Source organism: Euprymna scolopes, chromosome 23 (genome assembly GCF_053919585.1).
Source record: "Euprymna scolopes isolate OS-2025 chromosome 23, ASM5391958v1, whole genome shotgun sequence".
NCBI classification, from domain to species: Eukaryota; Metazoa; Mollusca; class Cephalopoda; order Sepiida; family Sepiolidae; genus Euprymna; species Euprymna scolopes.
Window position 1 is genome coordinate 115240185 of NC_136504.1, and position 14926 is coordinate 115255110.

Below are 14926 nucleotides of genomic sequence, written 5' to 3' on the forward strand. Positions count from 1 at the left end.
ATCATTTGCCTCCACAAGTGTATTTTTAAGTTTGAGAAAATATCTGCACATTTAACATAAGTTTCAATGGTAACCGGGAAAAATAACTATACTTAAATATTTGGGGATTTATAAAGAATCAGAACCGGTAATCTATATATATAAAAGCGAAAATGTATGTATGTATGTATGTGTGTTCGCTTTTTCTGTATGTAAACAAAAGGCTTTTTTCAGAGAAGCGGTTGGTCGCTTCACAACTTTTTAAAACTTTTTATATCACATATAAATCGGTAATATCTCACAGTTAACAACGAAGCTCGCCTGTCTATTTAATTTGCTCGATTTCAGGAAGATAAATATTCAATATTTGTCGCTCACCGCATGTGGGTTAGTCTTTTTCCGATAACATCTTGGGGGGGAAAAAAAAAAAAAAGCGTTCAGCAGTAAATGAATACTATCCCACAGTCAAACTTGACCTCATTAACTCATTAAAACGGGCACCTGCTAAATCCAAGTAATTAAATAAATTCAAACGCGTTTCCGTTAGCATCTCACGGTGGAGCAATGGTTAACGTCATACTTTTTTTTTTTTTCACACTTTAATTTACAACTTTGCCTCAAGGGTTCAGGTTCGATCCTCATACTTACTTTTTTTTAAACCCCCCCCCACCCACACACACACACCTCCAAACACCCGGGCAATGCCAAGTACCCCTCGCAAGTTGTATTGGAAAAGAATATTGGAATCGTCCCATCACTAAATTGCATGTTAATCTTAGTGGTGTATTAAATATGAGCACATCCTGGATCCTTCTTCCTTATAGGAATATGATAGTATTTATGGCTTAACTAGCCCGACTGGTATAGCAGCTCGGGAGAGATGTAAGGCAGCTTTGTCACAGGAGTAACAATCAGACTCGATAGAGTATTATTTCTAGATTTAGACAGCAATTAGAGAGAGCTTCTTGGCATCAACGAAGAAAGACCTTTCACCTGCCTCTATCCACTAGACAATCAAGCAAAACCATTCATTCTCTATATACAATTCAAAAGAAAAGAGTCAAATTTTCTTACTTTATTACTTAAATTCCTTTTTTTTTCACTAGCAACCTACACCCAAGGGTGTAGATCATTTACATATATTTTGTATTGATGTAATGAGTACAGGTATATCTAGGTTTCTTCTCACAAGAATATGATTGGTTGGTTAAGCCATAAATACTGACTGGAGAGCAGCTTGGAGGAGACATCAAAAGATATGCCGTAAACCTTAAGTTTAAGTATGTTACTAACTCCGACCACAAACACTCGTTCAGTAAGGTGACTTACTAGATTTTTATTCAAATAGCCAAAACCATTCAGCTACTTTGAACAAAAATATCACTTTTGCGGGACATGTCAATTACTTATTATTACCTTTTTTTTTTTTTTTACATGGAGGTCACCACTTATCAAGGCCCAGAGGCCACTCAGGGATAAGGGTTATTGCGTGTACAGTAATCAATGAGATAGTATTGTAGTAATTGGAGATTTGATAGAGTGTCTTAACGGGGCGGTTTATGTTAGACTTGAAGACATCCAAGTTGTAGTCAAGTGGGAAACAGGCAAACGACCTGCAGCAAGGATTGAACCTTCAACCTTAGAAAGCATTTCACTCAGAACTGATTGTTAAATCAAGAGTGTTACAGGTTATGCCACATATTTGTAAAGATTCTTCAAGTTCGAAAAGATACATCTATAAATATTCGGAGATTTCATCGGCTAAAACGTTGAGAATATAACAACCAAGATGAAAAACAGTAATCCAAATAGTTCAATGTCAAGCCTCATCTCAAAAATTCCTACAACACGAGTTGCATCTTCCACTTGGTGCAGATTGCGAATCCACACAACTTATTTTTCCAATACAGGGCAAGTTGGTCGACAGAAGCCTAAGAGATGTCCAATCAAAGACATTTTCTCTCCACTTTCTTAGTTTTCCTCTGCCTCGTTTGCCTCTCAACATATGATGAAAGCATAACTGGACTTACATTTAAATGTAATGTTAACAGACATCTCGCTACTCAACTCCCCACAATCCCCTATTATAGTTGATCCCAAATGGTAGCCTATTATGTTCAAGAGACAATATGCTTCGTTTAGCGCTAAAAAGAGTAAAAAATTCATAGTGGTAGTGGAAGTAGTAGTAGTAGTAGTAGTAGTAGTAGTAGCATCGCCAAAAAGTTTAAGGGTTTTACTTTTGATTTTTTCAAATAGAGGGGGTACGGAAGTTTGACAGATGGTGTTTTTTTTTATCAGGTGTCTCATAGTGAAACACATTACGTGATTTTGAAACGCCTCAATGCAATTAGCTAGCTGCTTAGCCCATGTGATACAAAAATTCCTACAACATAGAATGTATACCTGGAATAGAGGGACAGCAGTTTTCCATGTACCAATAGAAGCGCATGGTTGTTACTGACGGAAGACACGGCTGATAATTTCTTCAAAACCATTTCTAGCAGTTCCAACGACTTCTCATTAACAACATAATTGGCTTGTAATTGTTCAATAGCCTGAAAAAAAAAAATAAAATAAATAAATAAATAAATAAAATAAAAAAAAAGATAATTTAAAAATTTTTAAAATAACTTTTGCTAATTGTCTTTTATTTAAATATATTACAAGGAAAAAAATGTGACCCCGTTGTGTCATTCATCGAGATGCAAGATACAAAATTAGCCGCTCTCTCACTGTATTCCTCTCACTCTCTACAGCCAAAAGTTAAATAATATTACTACTTGTGGTGATATTTCCTATTTTTCTTTATTACTTTCAAATGTTGAGAGAGAAAGACGAGCAAAGAAATAAACAGAAAGAAGGAGGGAGACAATTTTTGTCAAAACCTTTGAATGTGAACACAGTCAGCCAATCTAATCTGCGTAAAAATAAGGCCCAAAAGTGTAATAATATTTGAGTTATATGTAATGCCTGTGTTTTTTATAAACCTATTTAAAGAGAATTTAGAAGGGGGGGGAGATTACTTTATATATAAGACTAGCAGGGAAACCCAATGTTGCCCGGGTTTGAAGGAGAATTCACTTCCAATAATTTTAATATAAATATGTTTAAAAAGCGTATTTTGCAACCTCATGATGTCATAAGCACTTGTGGCCATGTGGGCAAATACATTTGCCCGTAACTTTTTGCCTCCTTCCCCTCTTTCACGTTTCATGTTTGAGCCCGGCTGCCACGGCTTTTTTTTTTTTTTTTTTTTTTTTTTTTTTTTTTTTTTAATTTTTGGTCATACGGGTACCCCTTGCTATTTCGATTGAAAGAAAAGCTGTTTTGATCGATTTATTTTAATTTTTTTTCCAGTGCACGGACAACAAAAAGTGCTCAATATCCAGAGAATAGCTTCTTCTCTTTGTATCCCTTCTGCCAAAATATCTGGTGGGAAGGTTGTTACATACTTCTTTTTTGGCCGATTACATTTTCATGTTTTTATCCATTCCTTTATTTTTTAAATTGTTGTGGTGGATAATGATGGAGTTGACATTATGAAAAACTGCTCAATATCCTTAGTATAGCAGGTGTGTCGAAACCAAACTTCATACAGATCTGGGCAACGCCGACTATCCGTGCTAGTTTAATTATAAAAGTAAATCCACCAGAATGCATTTATGGTTATTTCTAAAAAAAATCAGGCATTTTTAATCTTTTGAAAATAGTTGAAGAGAAAAATAAAACAACAATAAAGTAATGAAACTTGGAAGCGTTTAAACTGTCAGAAAATCATTTTTTCCTTCAAAATTTTTAGCGAATCCTCATTTTGATTAAAAAATTGAAAGTTTCGGAAGATTTTTTACATCCAATAATTTTATAGAAATTAAAACAATCTTAACAGAACTAGTTAGTTTTGTAACCATTGCTTTTGATTAATGATTTAATTAAGAAATGATTAGTTTAATTAACTTTGAAAATCCCGTTAAAACAATTTTGTAAAAAATAAATAAATTTAAAGTCATAACAAGAATCAAAGTAAAAAGACACCTGGGCAAAGCCAGAGGGGTAAAATATATATATATATATATATATATATATATATATATACACACACTATCATTTCAGCCCGGTGTTGCCCGGGTGTTTGGAGGTGTATGTTGAGCATTAAAAGAATTTTTTTTTTTAAAAGCGGTCAATTTTTTTAAACTTTGACCCCTATTATGACCCCTTAACATTTATTGTTTTGGGCTCAAATCAAGTTATTAAGTTAGATCCATGTCCAAGGAACCTATATCTAAAATTTAAAGTGTTTAGACCCAAAATTGGCGGAGGAGTTTGGTAGAGTTCTCAAAGGTCAAATCGTTGAACTTTGACCCCTTAATTGCACAATTTCTGGCCGAAAACCGATCACATCGATTTTCCCAAATCTCAGTACCCTGTATATCAAATTTCGAGCCTGTAGACTTAAAATTGACAGAGTTATTGTGTAGGGAAATGTACACAGACACACATACACACAGACACAAACAGACACGTTCACTTTTATAGATATATAAATATATACTAACATGCCACCTGATTGTAAAATAATATATTTTAATTCATATAGAAACTGAGACATGTGCATGCGAGTATTATGTTTTTTCTAAACAGTTTACTTCTTGTAAGTAAAAAAAAAAAAGAAAAAAAAAAGAATACTCAAGCTGAGACCGAAACCAAAACCTAAAGATAGGGAGTCAAGTACAATAACCATTAGGCCAGCTTCATACGATCTTTAAAAGGTGTTTTCAAACATACTTATTCTTAACATAGAGAATCTGTCCTGTCAACAATTCATGAATGCGTATTCGTGAAACAGTTGACAAACAGATAAAAATCCAATGACACCCATGTACCAAATATTCAATTTTGACCCCTTAGCAGCCGTTTTTTTTTTTTTTTTTCAGATGAAAACCGATTAAAAATTTTTCCACATGTCTGAATATCTTATATACCGAATTTCAAGTCTATAGATCCAAGATTCGTTGAATATATAGGTTGAGAATTGTCCTCACACACAAATTCTCACTGTTATATAGATTTAAAATGCTATAAATCGCTGAACAGTTTGAACTCAGTAGACATGAATATGAAAGTCAGTCGAAAGTACTTGCAAAAACTATTAGAGCCTACATACGAAAATATACAATGGATCATCTGAAAGATTGAAAAGATTAAAAAAAAATTAAGCAAAAACATTCCATACGATACAGTAACGTTTGTCTAAATAAAGATCGGTTGCACACGCATCAAATTTTAGTCATTCAATGAATTTAAAAATTTATGATATGAAATGTTTGAATTTCAAATCAAATCATTTAAATACTTAAACACCTTTTAGTTGTGATTTTCCATGTCACACTGACTTTAGCAAATAAGGTGTAAACCATTATAACTATTTGCCAATATTTTCTTCTCTGAAGAGATGGTAGACATCGAAATCCTATAGGATAAGGAGTTATAATATTTTAAATGTATTATTTGTCTTACATAGAATAATAAAATCCTGATTTGAAATTCAAACATTTAACGTCATAAATTTTTAAATTCATTGAATGACTAAAATTTGATTTATTTGCTCTATCTTGTATATCGAGCAATTCTTATTTCAGTGGGATAGTACTTATAGAACATTGTAGTATTATAACAAGTTTCACACTGGTTTTGCAAGTCCACAAAACATAAATCAAAAATGACTAAAAATTTAAAAATTGTTCCTACAAGCTTATAAATTTCTCCAGCACTCCTAAATAGGAATCCAGTCTAATAACTGTTTTGAATAAAAAAAAATAAAATAAAAGTTCAACTTACTTCCATAAGAAACGTATGTTCTTCTTCGACAAGGAAGCACCACGTTTTAAGCAACTGACTCAGGAAATTCTGGCGTTCCTTACGTTCTTGAAGTCTGACAGGTTTCACACTATATAAAAAAATAAAATAAAAGGAAGTTAAGACAAAGCGTAGACATATCTGTTTACAATGTGATGATCAAGCTGTAGAAACTGTTTCATCATGATATATTCATGCTTGTACAATGCTTTGCAAGATGTTTATTCAGTCGACGATCAACAAAGGAGTATTTGTTTTTCCCCACCACAAAAAAGACATTACAACTTGTATGTAAAGCAGCTAGTATTTAGCACTACAAGGACATTATGTGGGGAGTTGAGCAGCGAGATATCTGTTCATATTATATTTATTTAAATTTCAACGTGCTTATACAATCAGGGAAACAGGAAACAGGAAGGAAATACCAAAATCTAGTAGTTCAAGGGAAGGAACTATTAAAGTAGAAGTCTTTCTGGAATCTAGGGAGCTCAACGGTGAAGTGATTATGATTTTGTTGCTTGTTGAGCAAGTCGAGAGTTCATTAGAGCACATTCCATTAAAATACTTGTAAAGCAGGTACAGGGATGCATCATTGTGGCGATGGGACAGAGGTTGGAGCTTGGTCGATAATGCAGGAGATTTTAGATTGGAGACTCTTTTTTGGATCTTGTCTAAAATAAATGTAAATAAAATAAATGCGATTTCAAGGTGAAGGACAAGTGCTAGACGGAGAGGTTCTGATCTAGAAAACTATTCTCCTCCTTTATCAGAAACATCGCTTGAGGAATGCGAGCCCTAAAGGACAAAATTACAAAGCTACCAAAAGTAAATTCAAGGCCTACTTTCTACTCTCCATAAATCTCTTGTCTGGAGCGATTTTTATAAAAATATTTGGAAAGTCATGTTAAAAGTTCATGCTGGTGGTTTTGAGGGTGTGCATGGTAGGTTGGTGTAATCGGGTTAAAAAATTTTTTGCCTCAGTTTAGGAAATGCCTTGCAAAGCAACATGACTAGAAATAAGTTTGGAAGTCAATTTTAAAGAGCAAACATGTAAAAATGGATGTTAACTTAAATATTATTATTATTATTAATTTTAATGAAGAGACGATATAGAAGGAGAAAAAGGAAATAGAAAAGAAAAGAGGGCGAAAGAGAGAGAGAAAAGGAAGGCGAGAGAGAGAGAGAGAAAAGGAAGGCGAGAGAGAAAAGGAAGGCGAGAGAGAAAAGGAAGGCGAGAGAGAAAAGGAAGGCGAGAGAGAGAGAGAGAGAGAAAAGGAAGGCGAGAGAGAAAAGGAAGGCGAGAGAGAAAAGGAAGGCGAGAGAGAAAAGGAAGGCGAGAGAGAAAAGGAAGGCGAGAGAGAAAAGGAAGGCGAGAGAGAAAAGGAAGGCGAGAGAGAAAAGGAAGGCGAGAGAGAAAAGGAAGGCGAGAGAGAAAAGGAAGGCGAGAGAGAGAGAGAGAAAAGGAAGGCGAGAGAGAGAGAAAAGGAAGGCGAGAGAGAGAGAGAAAAGGAAGGCGAGAGAGAGAGAGAAAAGGAAGGCGAGAGAGAGAGAGAAAAGGAAGGCGAGAGAGAGAGAGAAAAGGAAGGCGAGAGAGAGAGAGAAAAGGAAGGAGAGAGAGAGAGAAAAGGAAGGAGAGAGAGAGAAAAAAAGGAAGGAGAGAGAGAGAAAAAAAGGAAGGAGAGAGAGAGAAAAAAAGGAAGGAGAGAGAGAAAAAAAGGAAGGAGAGAGAGAAAAAAAGGAAGGAGAGAGAGTAAAAAAGGAAGGAGAGAGAGTAAAAAAGGAAGGAGAGAGAGTAAAAAAGGAAGGAGAGAGAGTAAAAAAGGAAGGAGAGAGAGAAAAAAAGGAAGGAGAGAGAGAAAAAAAGGAAGGAGAGAGAGAAAAAAAAGGAAGTGGAGATAAAAATGAAAAAGAAAAAATGAAAAAAAGGAAAAAAGGCAAAAAAGAAAAGAAAAAACGAAAAAGAGAAAAACAAAAACAAAAATGAAAGGAAAAAAAGAAAAAAAAGGGGAAAAAAAAAAAAGAGAATCGACAGTGAAGATAAAAACAGAAAATGTTAGAAACTTACTGCTTCAAAACGGGTCCATAAAGAAACCGGAGAATACGGTGGAAGATTAAAATTTTTTTATTTAAAAAATGCTCATCCTCAGTTCCATCGCCATTGACAGCCACAAACAAAATGTCATCCAACTGGTGAAAAAAAAAAAAGAAAAAGTGGAACGGACCGACAGAAAAACAAAAATTATTATATAGATTGTTAAACAATTCAACAGATCACCTCTGCATTCTAACTTTCCAAGCCCTCTTGTATAGTCCACAATATGGACAAGCAACAAATTAAAAAAAAGAATAAAAAAATAAAACTCAGAGTTAAAATAAATATTTATGTTAATATAAAACCAAAGATACAAATAATACTTACAAGTAAATACACTTTCTTAGTAATACTGCTACTAGCTTTGAAAGTGATTATAACGTCTATAGGATTGATGGTAAAAGAGAGATAAAAACAACTAACTTCAGATCAAATGTTTTATTGTATGGATAAATATAATATTATTATTAAAATATTATTGTATGGATAAATATAATATTATTATTAAAATATTATTGTATGGATAAATATGATATTATTATTAAAATATTATTGTATGGATAAATATAATATTATTAAAATATTATTGTATGGATAAATATAATAATATTATTAAAATATAGTTCTTTGGTAATATACAGAAATCTTTGTATTTACCGAAGTTCCAGTTTCTTCAAATGATGTGGTGGTTGGCTTTTAAGGAGTTTCTTTTGGATGGATTTTCATCCTAGAAACATTACCAGAGTTCTTATCAACAAGTTTCTTTAACAACTCATGTGACTATTAGTGCAGCATTTTTATGTAGGCTTCTTCATGAAATTTCCTTGATTATTCCAGATTGTTCTGAAACGTTCTAAATAGAATATTTAAATATTCTATTTATGGAATGTCAACACTTTTTATAAGGAAAACGCCTTCTCATAACGCTCTATAACTCAAATTGCATAAACTTGCTTGATAATTACAGCAAACTTTCTCTGTAACCCTTTTATATCCAACATAATCTTCCTGTTTCCATGACAACGTTTTGGTGGCCATCATTAACACTATTTATGACTGTGTCTTATAAGTCATTATTAACATTTCAGCCAATGTAATCTCGAAGCTTCTTCAGGTGTATCATGTCGAATTCGGGAATCTTTCTGTCAAACTCTGAAATCTGCACAGAATTTTGAACGGTACACTATTTAATCTACAGGGTAGCATGCACTTTTTCTGTAAAATTCAGTTCTAAGTGATACTCTTCTGGAGGTTGAAGGTTCAATCCTTAGTGCGGACGATATTCTGAATACAACTATGAAATATTTAGGACTTCTACCCAGTCATGTCTGATGGAACAAAAGAATGCTAACCCTGGAGATTAAATGAAGGGTTCTGTTTGAAATTCCATACAGATTCTAGAGTTCAACAGAAAGATTCTTTGAGTTTGACAAGATGCACCTGAAGAAGGTCGGAGGTTTTATCAGCCAAAATGCTGTGAAATGAGAACAGTAGTTTGAATATTCCAAATTATCAATCTTCATTTCAAAAATTCAGAAACAGAACCAATACAAAACAGAACCAACACAAAACAGAACCAACACAAAACAGAACCAACACAAAACAGAACCAATACAAAACAGAACCAATACAAAACAGAACCAATACAAAACAGAACCAATACAAAACAGAACCAATACAAAACAGAACCAATATAAAACAGAACCAATACAAAACAGAACCAACACAAAACAGAACCAACACAAAACAGAACCAACACAAAACAGAACCAACACAAAACAGAACCAACGTAAAACAGAACCAACATAAAACAGAACCAACATAAAACAGAACCAACACAAAACAGAACCAACATAAAACAGAACCAACACAAAACAGAACCAATACAAAACAGAACCAATACAAAACAGAACCAATACAAAACAGAACCAACATAAAACATAACCAACATAAAACAGAACCAATACAAAACAGAACCAATACAAAACAGAATCAATACAAAACAGAACCAATACAAAACAGAATCAATACAAAACAGAACCAACATAAAACAGAACCAACATAAAACAAAACCAATACAAAACAAAACCAATACAAAACAGAACCAATATAAAACAGATATAAACATTGAAGATCATCATCATCATAGCATTTCACTCCATCTCGATATTCATCATCGGACACTGCCCAAGGCATCCCTCAGGTTCACATTGGAGCACACCTCATTTAGGGGGACAGTCGGTGAGAATGTGTGCGATAGTCTGCACATCGGCACCACAGGGTAACCAAGTGTCCCACTTGTACAAGTTGTTCAGTGTTTTGGCAACCTTTGCTCGGGCCAAGTTAAGTGTTGCCCACTCTTTTCGGGGGAGTTCAGAGCCTGCTGGAAGGTCTTTTCATACTGAAGAGCCTCATTATTGTCTTAAACATAAATATAGAAAAAGCAAGAAAGACAAAGTTGATTCGCTGTTTAATTTATTTTCAGAATTGTTTTAGGTATACATTACAACGTGCTGTACATAACCTCACTTGTGCATGTTGGCAACCTTCACTCGAGCCTGGTTGAGTGTTACCCACTCTTTCGAGAGAAATTCGGAACCTGTTGGGAAGTCTTTCAGTATTGTTGTCTTTAACTCATTCCACCAACAAAGGCCTGGTTGAGTGTTTCCCACTCTTTCCAGGGGAGTTCAAATATTAAAGATGAAAGATCTTTTTCTTTTTTCTTTCTTCTCTCAAACATTCTTCCTTTCTTTTATCAGCCGCATTTGAAAGTCTAATTTTGCAGAACCATAAAAAAAATGAAAGGTGCACGAAAACATTAAATAGCAAAACTATCATATTTCTTGTCACTTATTTTTACAAAACAGGAAGTGAACTACCACATGGAAAGCCATCTTTAATAGGCACATATTTCATGCCTATGGCCATCTTGGGGGGTCAGATTTGGAAGTTAAGTTAGAGTAATCTTTAATTACGAACTCATCTAGGGAAATAGTTTGTCCAATACCAGTTTCGCTTAGGAATAATAAGTCTGGTTTAGTCTCCTGTAATTGGGTTTCAACCTCTGGAATGAAAGAACACAGACCCCTGATGAGAAAGAGACAACTTTATTCCCCACCCTGTATTTTAGCTGTTTCCTTAATTGGTTTTAGACAAAGCTGTGCATAAGAAGAAACTACAAACAATTTGTGGCAATAAATCAAAGCATAAAAAATCTTACCTGCTTGAAGAGTGCAATGGATCCATTTTCACAGACAATTTTATTGTACGGATTTTTCAATTCATGGCTCATAATATTCTGCGATGCCAAAAACGGTACAAACATGAGACCAGCATTGTAGGGATCGGACATGTTACTTTGTCTATCATCCTAAAAAAAAAAAAAAAAAAAAAAAAAAAAAAAATTTTTTAAATTAAACAAAAAAAACAAAACAAAAACAAACAGAAAGACTTTAATCAATTTAATCAATAAACACTGACAACATAGGAAGAAAAATTAGTTTGTGTAAATTATCATTTTTATTTTTTGGTGCTTCTTCATTATAACAATAAAAAAAAATCGAAATATTGAATTTCAAGTGAAATCAATTGTATCTACTTAATTTTCATGTTACAGCAATGAACATATGCAATTATTATGAAAAACGATGAAGTAGAAAATTAACTATTAATGAAAACAGTTTCCAAAATTGAGTTTTGCTCAAGTGGCCTAAGATTTTAGAAAATAATTACCTCTCTTGTTAAGAGTCAAATTCGTTAATTTTTTTTTTTTAGCAAAACTCAAGTTTCACTGTTTTTGAAAATGTTAACAATTTATTATGGCGATCATTACTTTTAACAAAAACTTATTTTAAAGGAAAATTTGTTTGGAAATTAGTGAAAAACTATTTTCCTCTACTCAATTATTTGTGCCCTATTTGCGTCAAGGCGTTTTCTAGAATTATTGAAAACTAAAAATATTCGTACAACATTTATTATTGGTGTCATTTATTGGATATGTTTCTACCTGTATTTTGCTTAATTTTCGATTTTTGAGCAGTGAAAGAATGCTATTTGCTTCAATGAATAATTCACCCGATACCCTATTCCCAACCTCTGGTCGTGTGTATGTTTGGGGACAGCCAAAAGGACCATTCAATCCAGTCTATCTTCTTCCAACTATTAAACATGGAGGTAGATCGGTAATAATTTGAGGTGGGGAAGGGGCTATATCTTGGAAATCTGCAGTCATATCGTTTTGCTCGCATCAATAGCCAAGATTATTTGAAAATCTGAGGTGAAAAAGTTCAAGGTCAGAGAACTGTGTTCAAGCCATCTTTCAGGATGATGTTCACAGTCACACAGCAAAAGTTGTAACTGAATGGCACAAAGAAAATTAAAGCAGAACATCTAATCTGGCCATCACAATCCCAAAATTAGTCCTCGCGCGAAAGAACAGGACACAAAATGTTTTAAATAATAATAGAATAACAAAGACTTTTGCTGGCGAGGACTATTATTGAGCGTAATCAGTTATACAGTCATTTTGAAATTTTCATCTCTATTTTTCTTGTTATGTACTGAATATTTGTTAATGAAACCTATATGAAATATGTTCCTTATTAAATTTTAAAGATTTTCTATTCAGAAAGAAGTTTTAAAAAATTTAATCTAAAAAAGTTATTTTAAAGTTTTTGTTAAAAAAAAAAAAAAAATCAGATTTTCTCATTATTCAGACCTGTATTACAAAGAGGGTTGGTTGGTTGTTTTTGTTTTACGGCATATCAACCCTTTTCGGATTATTTAATGCCGAATCCAAAGATTTGGAAGAAAAATATTTTTAATAGAATATATTTGTTGTTTTCATGTCGGTTTCTATTTAACCCATAGTTGGGACCCTAACAGGTACTACCACTCTGGGTCAGAGTGGACCTGGGAGCAATGGTAATTAAAGGGTGGCTCCACACTCCCCAAAGCCCACAAGCTGGGGCCTCACCACTGGATATAGTTTAAGGTCATATCCAGGACCCCCATTGAGGGACTTTTACCCTCTGCAGGGGGGCAGTCGGCATATTCTAATGCCCCACCGACAGGGCCTACAAAGAGGGAGTTGAAAAAAATGAGTTGTGGTGTGAGGAGAAATACAAACTGAAATAGAGAGAAGGAGAGTTTTAAAATATAATCTTAAAAAGATAAGATACAAGTTAGAAAAGCATTTCATCCAAGGCATGAAAATTGTTAAACAAAATGTTTTTACTATAGGCTTTAAAAATAAAGGTACAAGATTCAATTTGAAATTTATTTATCTTCAAAGTGCACTTTTATAAATTTTACAAAGTAAGGTATAAAAATTTAATTTAAATCAAAAAATTACCTTGGATTTATTTTATGTAATGTACATTTTATTGCAATTTAAAAACATTATCTTTCATCTAGCAATTAATGATATAGATATAAATTTTTCAATTTTTTTTTTTTTTTAAAGCGCAACAGAATGTACATTATAGAAAATAAAATTTTCAACAGAGGTGATGGATTTTCAAGAGATCGGTATCGTTTTAAAGCTTGACCCTTCGGACGACAAATATCGAAAAATTGGCTAAAATCATTAATTCCCTCACCCTCAACTAGGCACTTTTCTACAGGGAGGGGTCGTTTTTTCGCCGATATTTTCGAAAGTCATCCCCTTTTTCAGATTGACTAGCCTTAATTTTAATTCATCACTTCCGGTTTGGCTATGGACACAACAGCAAAGACGTTATGTTTTTTTTTTTCACATTCTTGTCCTCCTTTGCGTATGGGTTCGAGCCTGCCTGCCAACATTATTTTGTCCAACCCCCTGTATATGAGAAAGAGAGAGAGAGAGAGATCACTATCATCTGGGATAGGTCACCCAGCATCACATTCAGTTAAACATCTACTTTGCATGCTGACATGCACTGAATGACTTTGAGGAGGATGGAACAGTGAAAAATAAAGTAATATGGTGTTATAAGAATAGTGATAAAGTACACAGTATTTATCCTCGTTCAATCCCAAGCAATACCGGATGTTCTTGCTAGTTGTTAATAATTATAACCTTGACAAGAAACAACTTGCTTTAAAAAGGAAATAGAGAGACAGAGAGAGTATGTGTGTGTGTATATGTGTGTGTGCAGATGTAAGTGCATATGTAGAGGATTAATTCAAAGGTAAAGGCCAAGTGTCAGCTGAAGTGGTGTGTGTGTGTGTGTGTGTGTGTAGTTGCATGTGATGCTGTAAACATTAGAGAAAAAACAATGAAGGTTCCACCTGATCTCAGCCTCAGGGTGACACTGTTCACATTTGTGTGGCTCAACATTCCTAGCACCGCCTCTCCAACAACAACAAATAGACATTGATGGAGAGAAAGAGAGAAGGAAAAGGGGTGGGGGTGAATGATAACCGATAGTTGTCACCACATACCAGAAATAAATTTTTTAAAAAGTGTTCATTCAATATGCATACTTACTTCAATGCTACTTCAGACTTAAGCATGACAGACTGACAAAAAACACTACTTTGCACTTAAGCATGACAGCGCGACAAAAAAAATACTATCTCCAACTTAAATATTCAACTGACGATGGAGATTCTAAAATCCATCCAGCACATTTTTAAAAACGGAAATGATACTTCAAAGTGAAGTCTAACAGACAAAACACCTTTAAGAGGTGCATGGACACACACTTGGGGAGGGGAGGGTACCAAATTTCAATTATAAAGGAAAAGCTCATACTTTTCATATTAAATCATTAAGAGAGAGAAAAAAGTCAGCTGACTGGTTTCGCCCTCACTCCTCAAGAGCTGAATCACCGGAGTTTTTTTATTTTTATTTAATTGAAGGGAAAAATATGAGGGAAACTAAACATACATAAACTTGCATTAAGGGAGAAAAAACGATTAAAAAAAAAAAAAAAAAAAAGACGAGGGAAACAATATATATTTAAAATAAGGTATAATTATGTTACATTTATGGTTACTACTTCAAGTAGAAAGAACTAA

General features: G+C 33.7%; 1 protein-coding gene across 1 annotated transcript in view; it reads right to left on the bottom strand.

Annotated features, from left to right (window-relative positions):
* Positions 1-14926, bottom strand: part of LOC145246146 (BLOC-3 complex member HPS1-like) — a 97684-nt gene that overhangs the window by 42931 nt on the left and 39827 nt on the right. The window contains exons 2-5 of the mRNA XM_080107994.1: positions 11145-11294; positions 7898-8019; positions 5815-5923; positions 2383-2534 (exon numbers count right to left, since the gene is read on the bottom strand). Of these exons, the coding sequence (XP_079964120.1) occupies positions 2383-2534; positions 5815-5923; positions 7898-8019; positions 11145-11294 (533 nt within the window). The remainder of the gene's footprint in view (positions 1-2382; positions 2535-5814; positions 5924-7897; positions 8020-11144; positions 11295-14926) is intronic.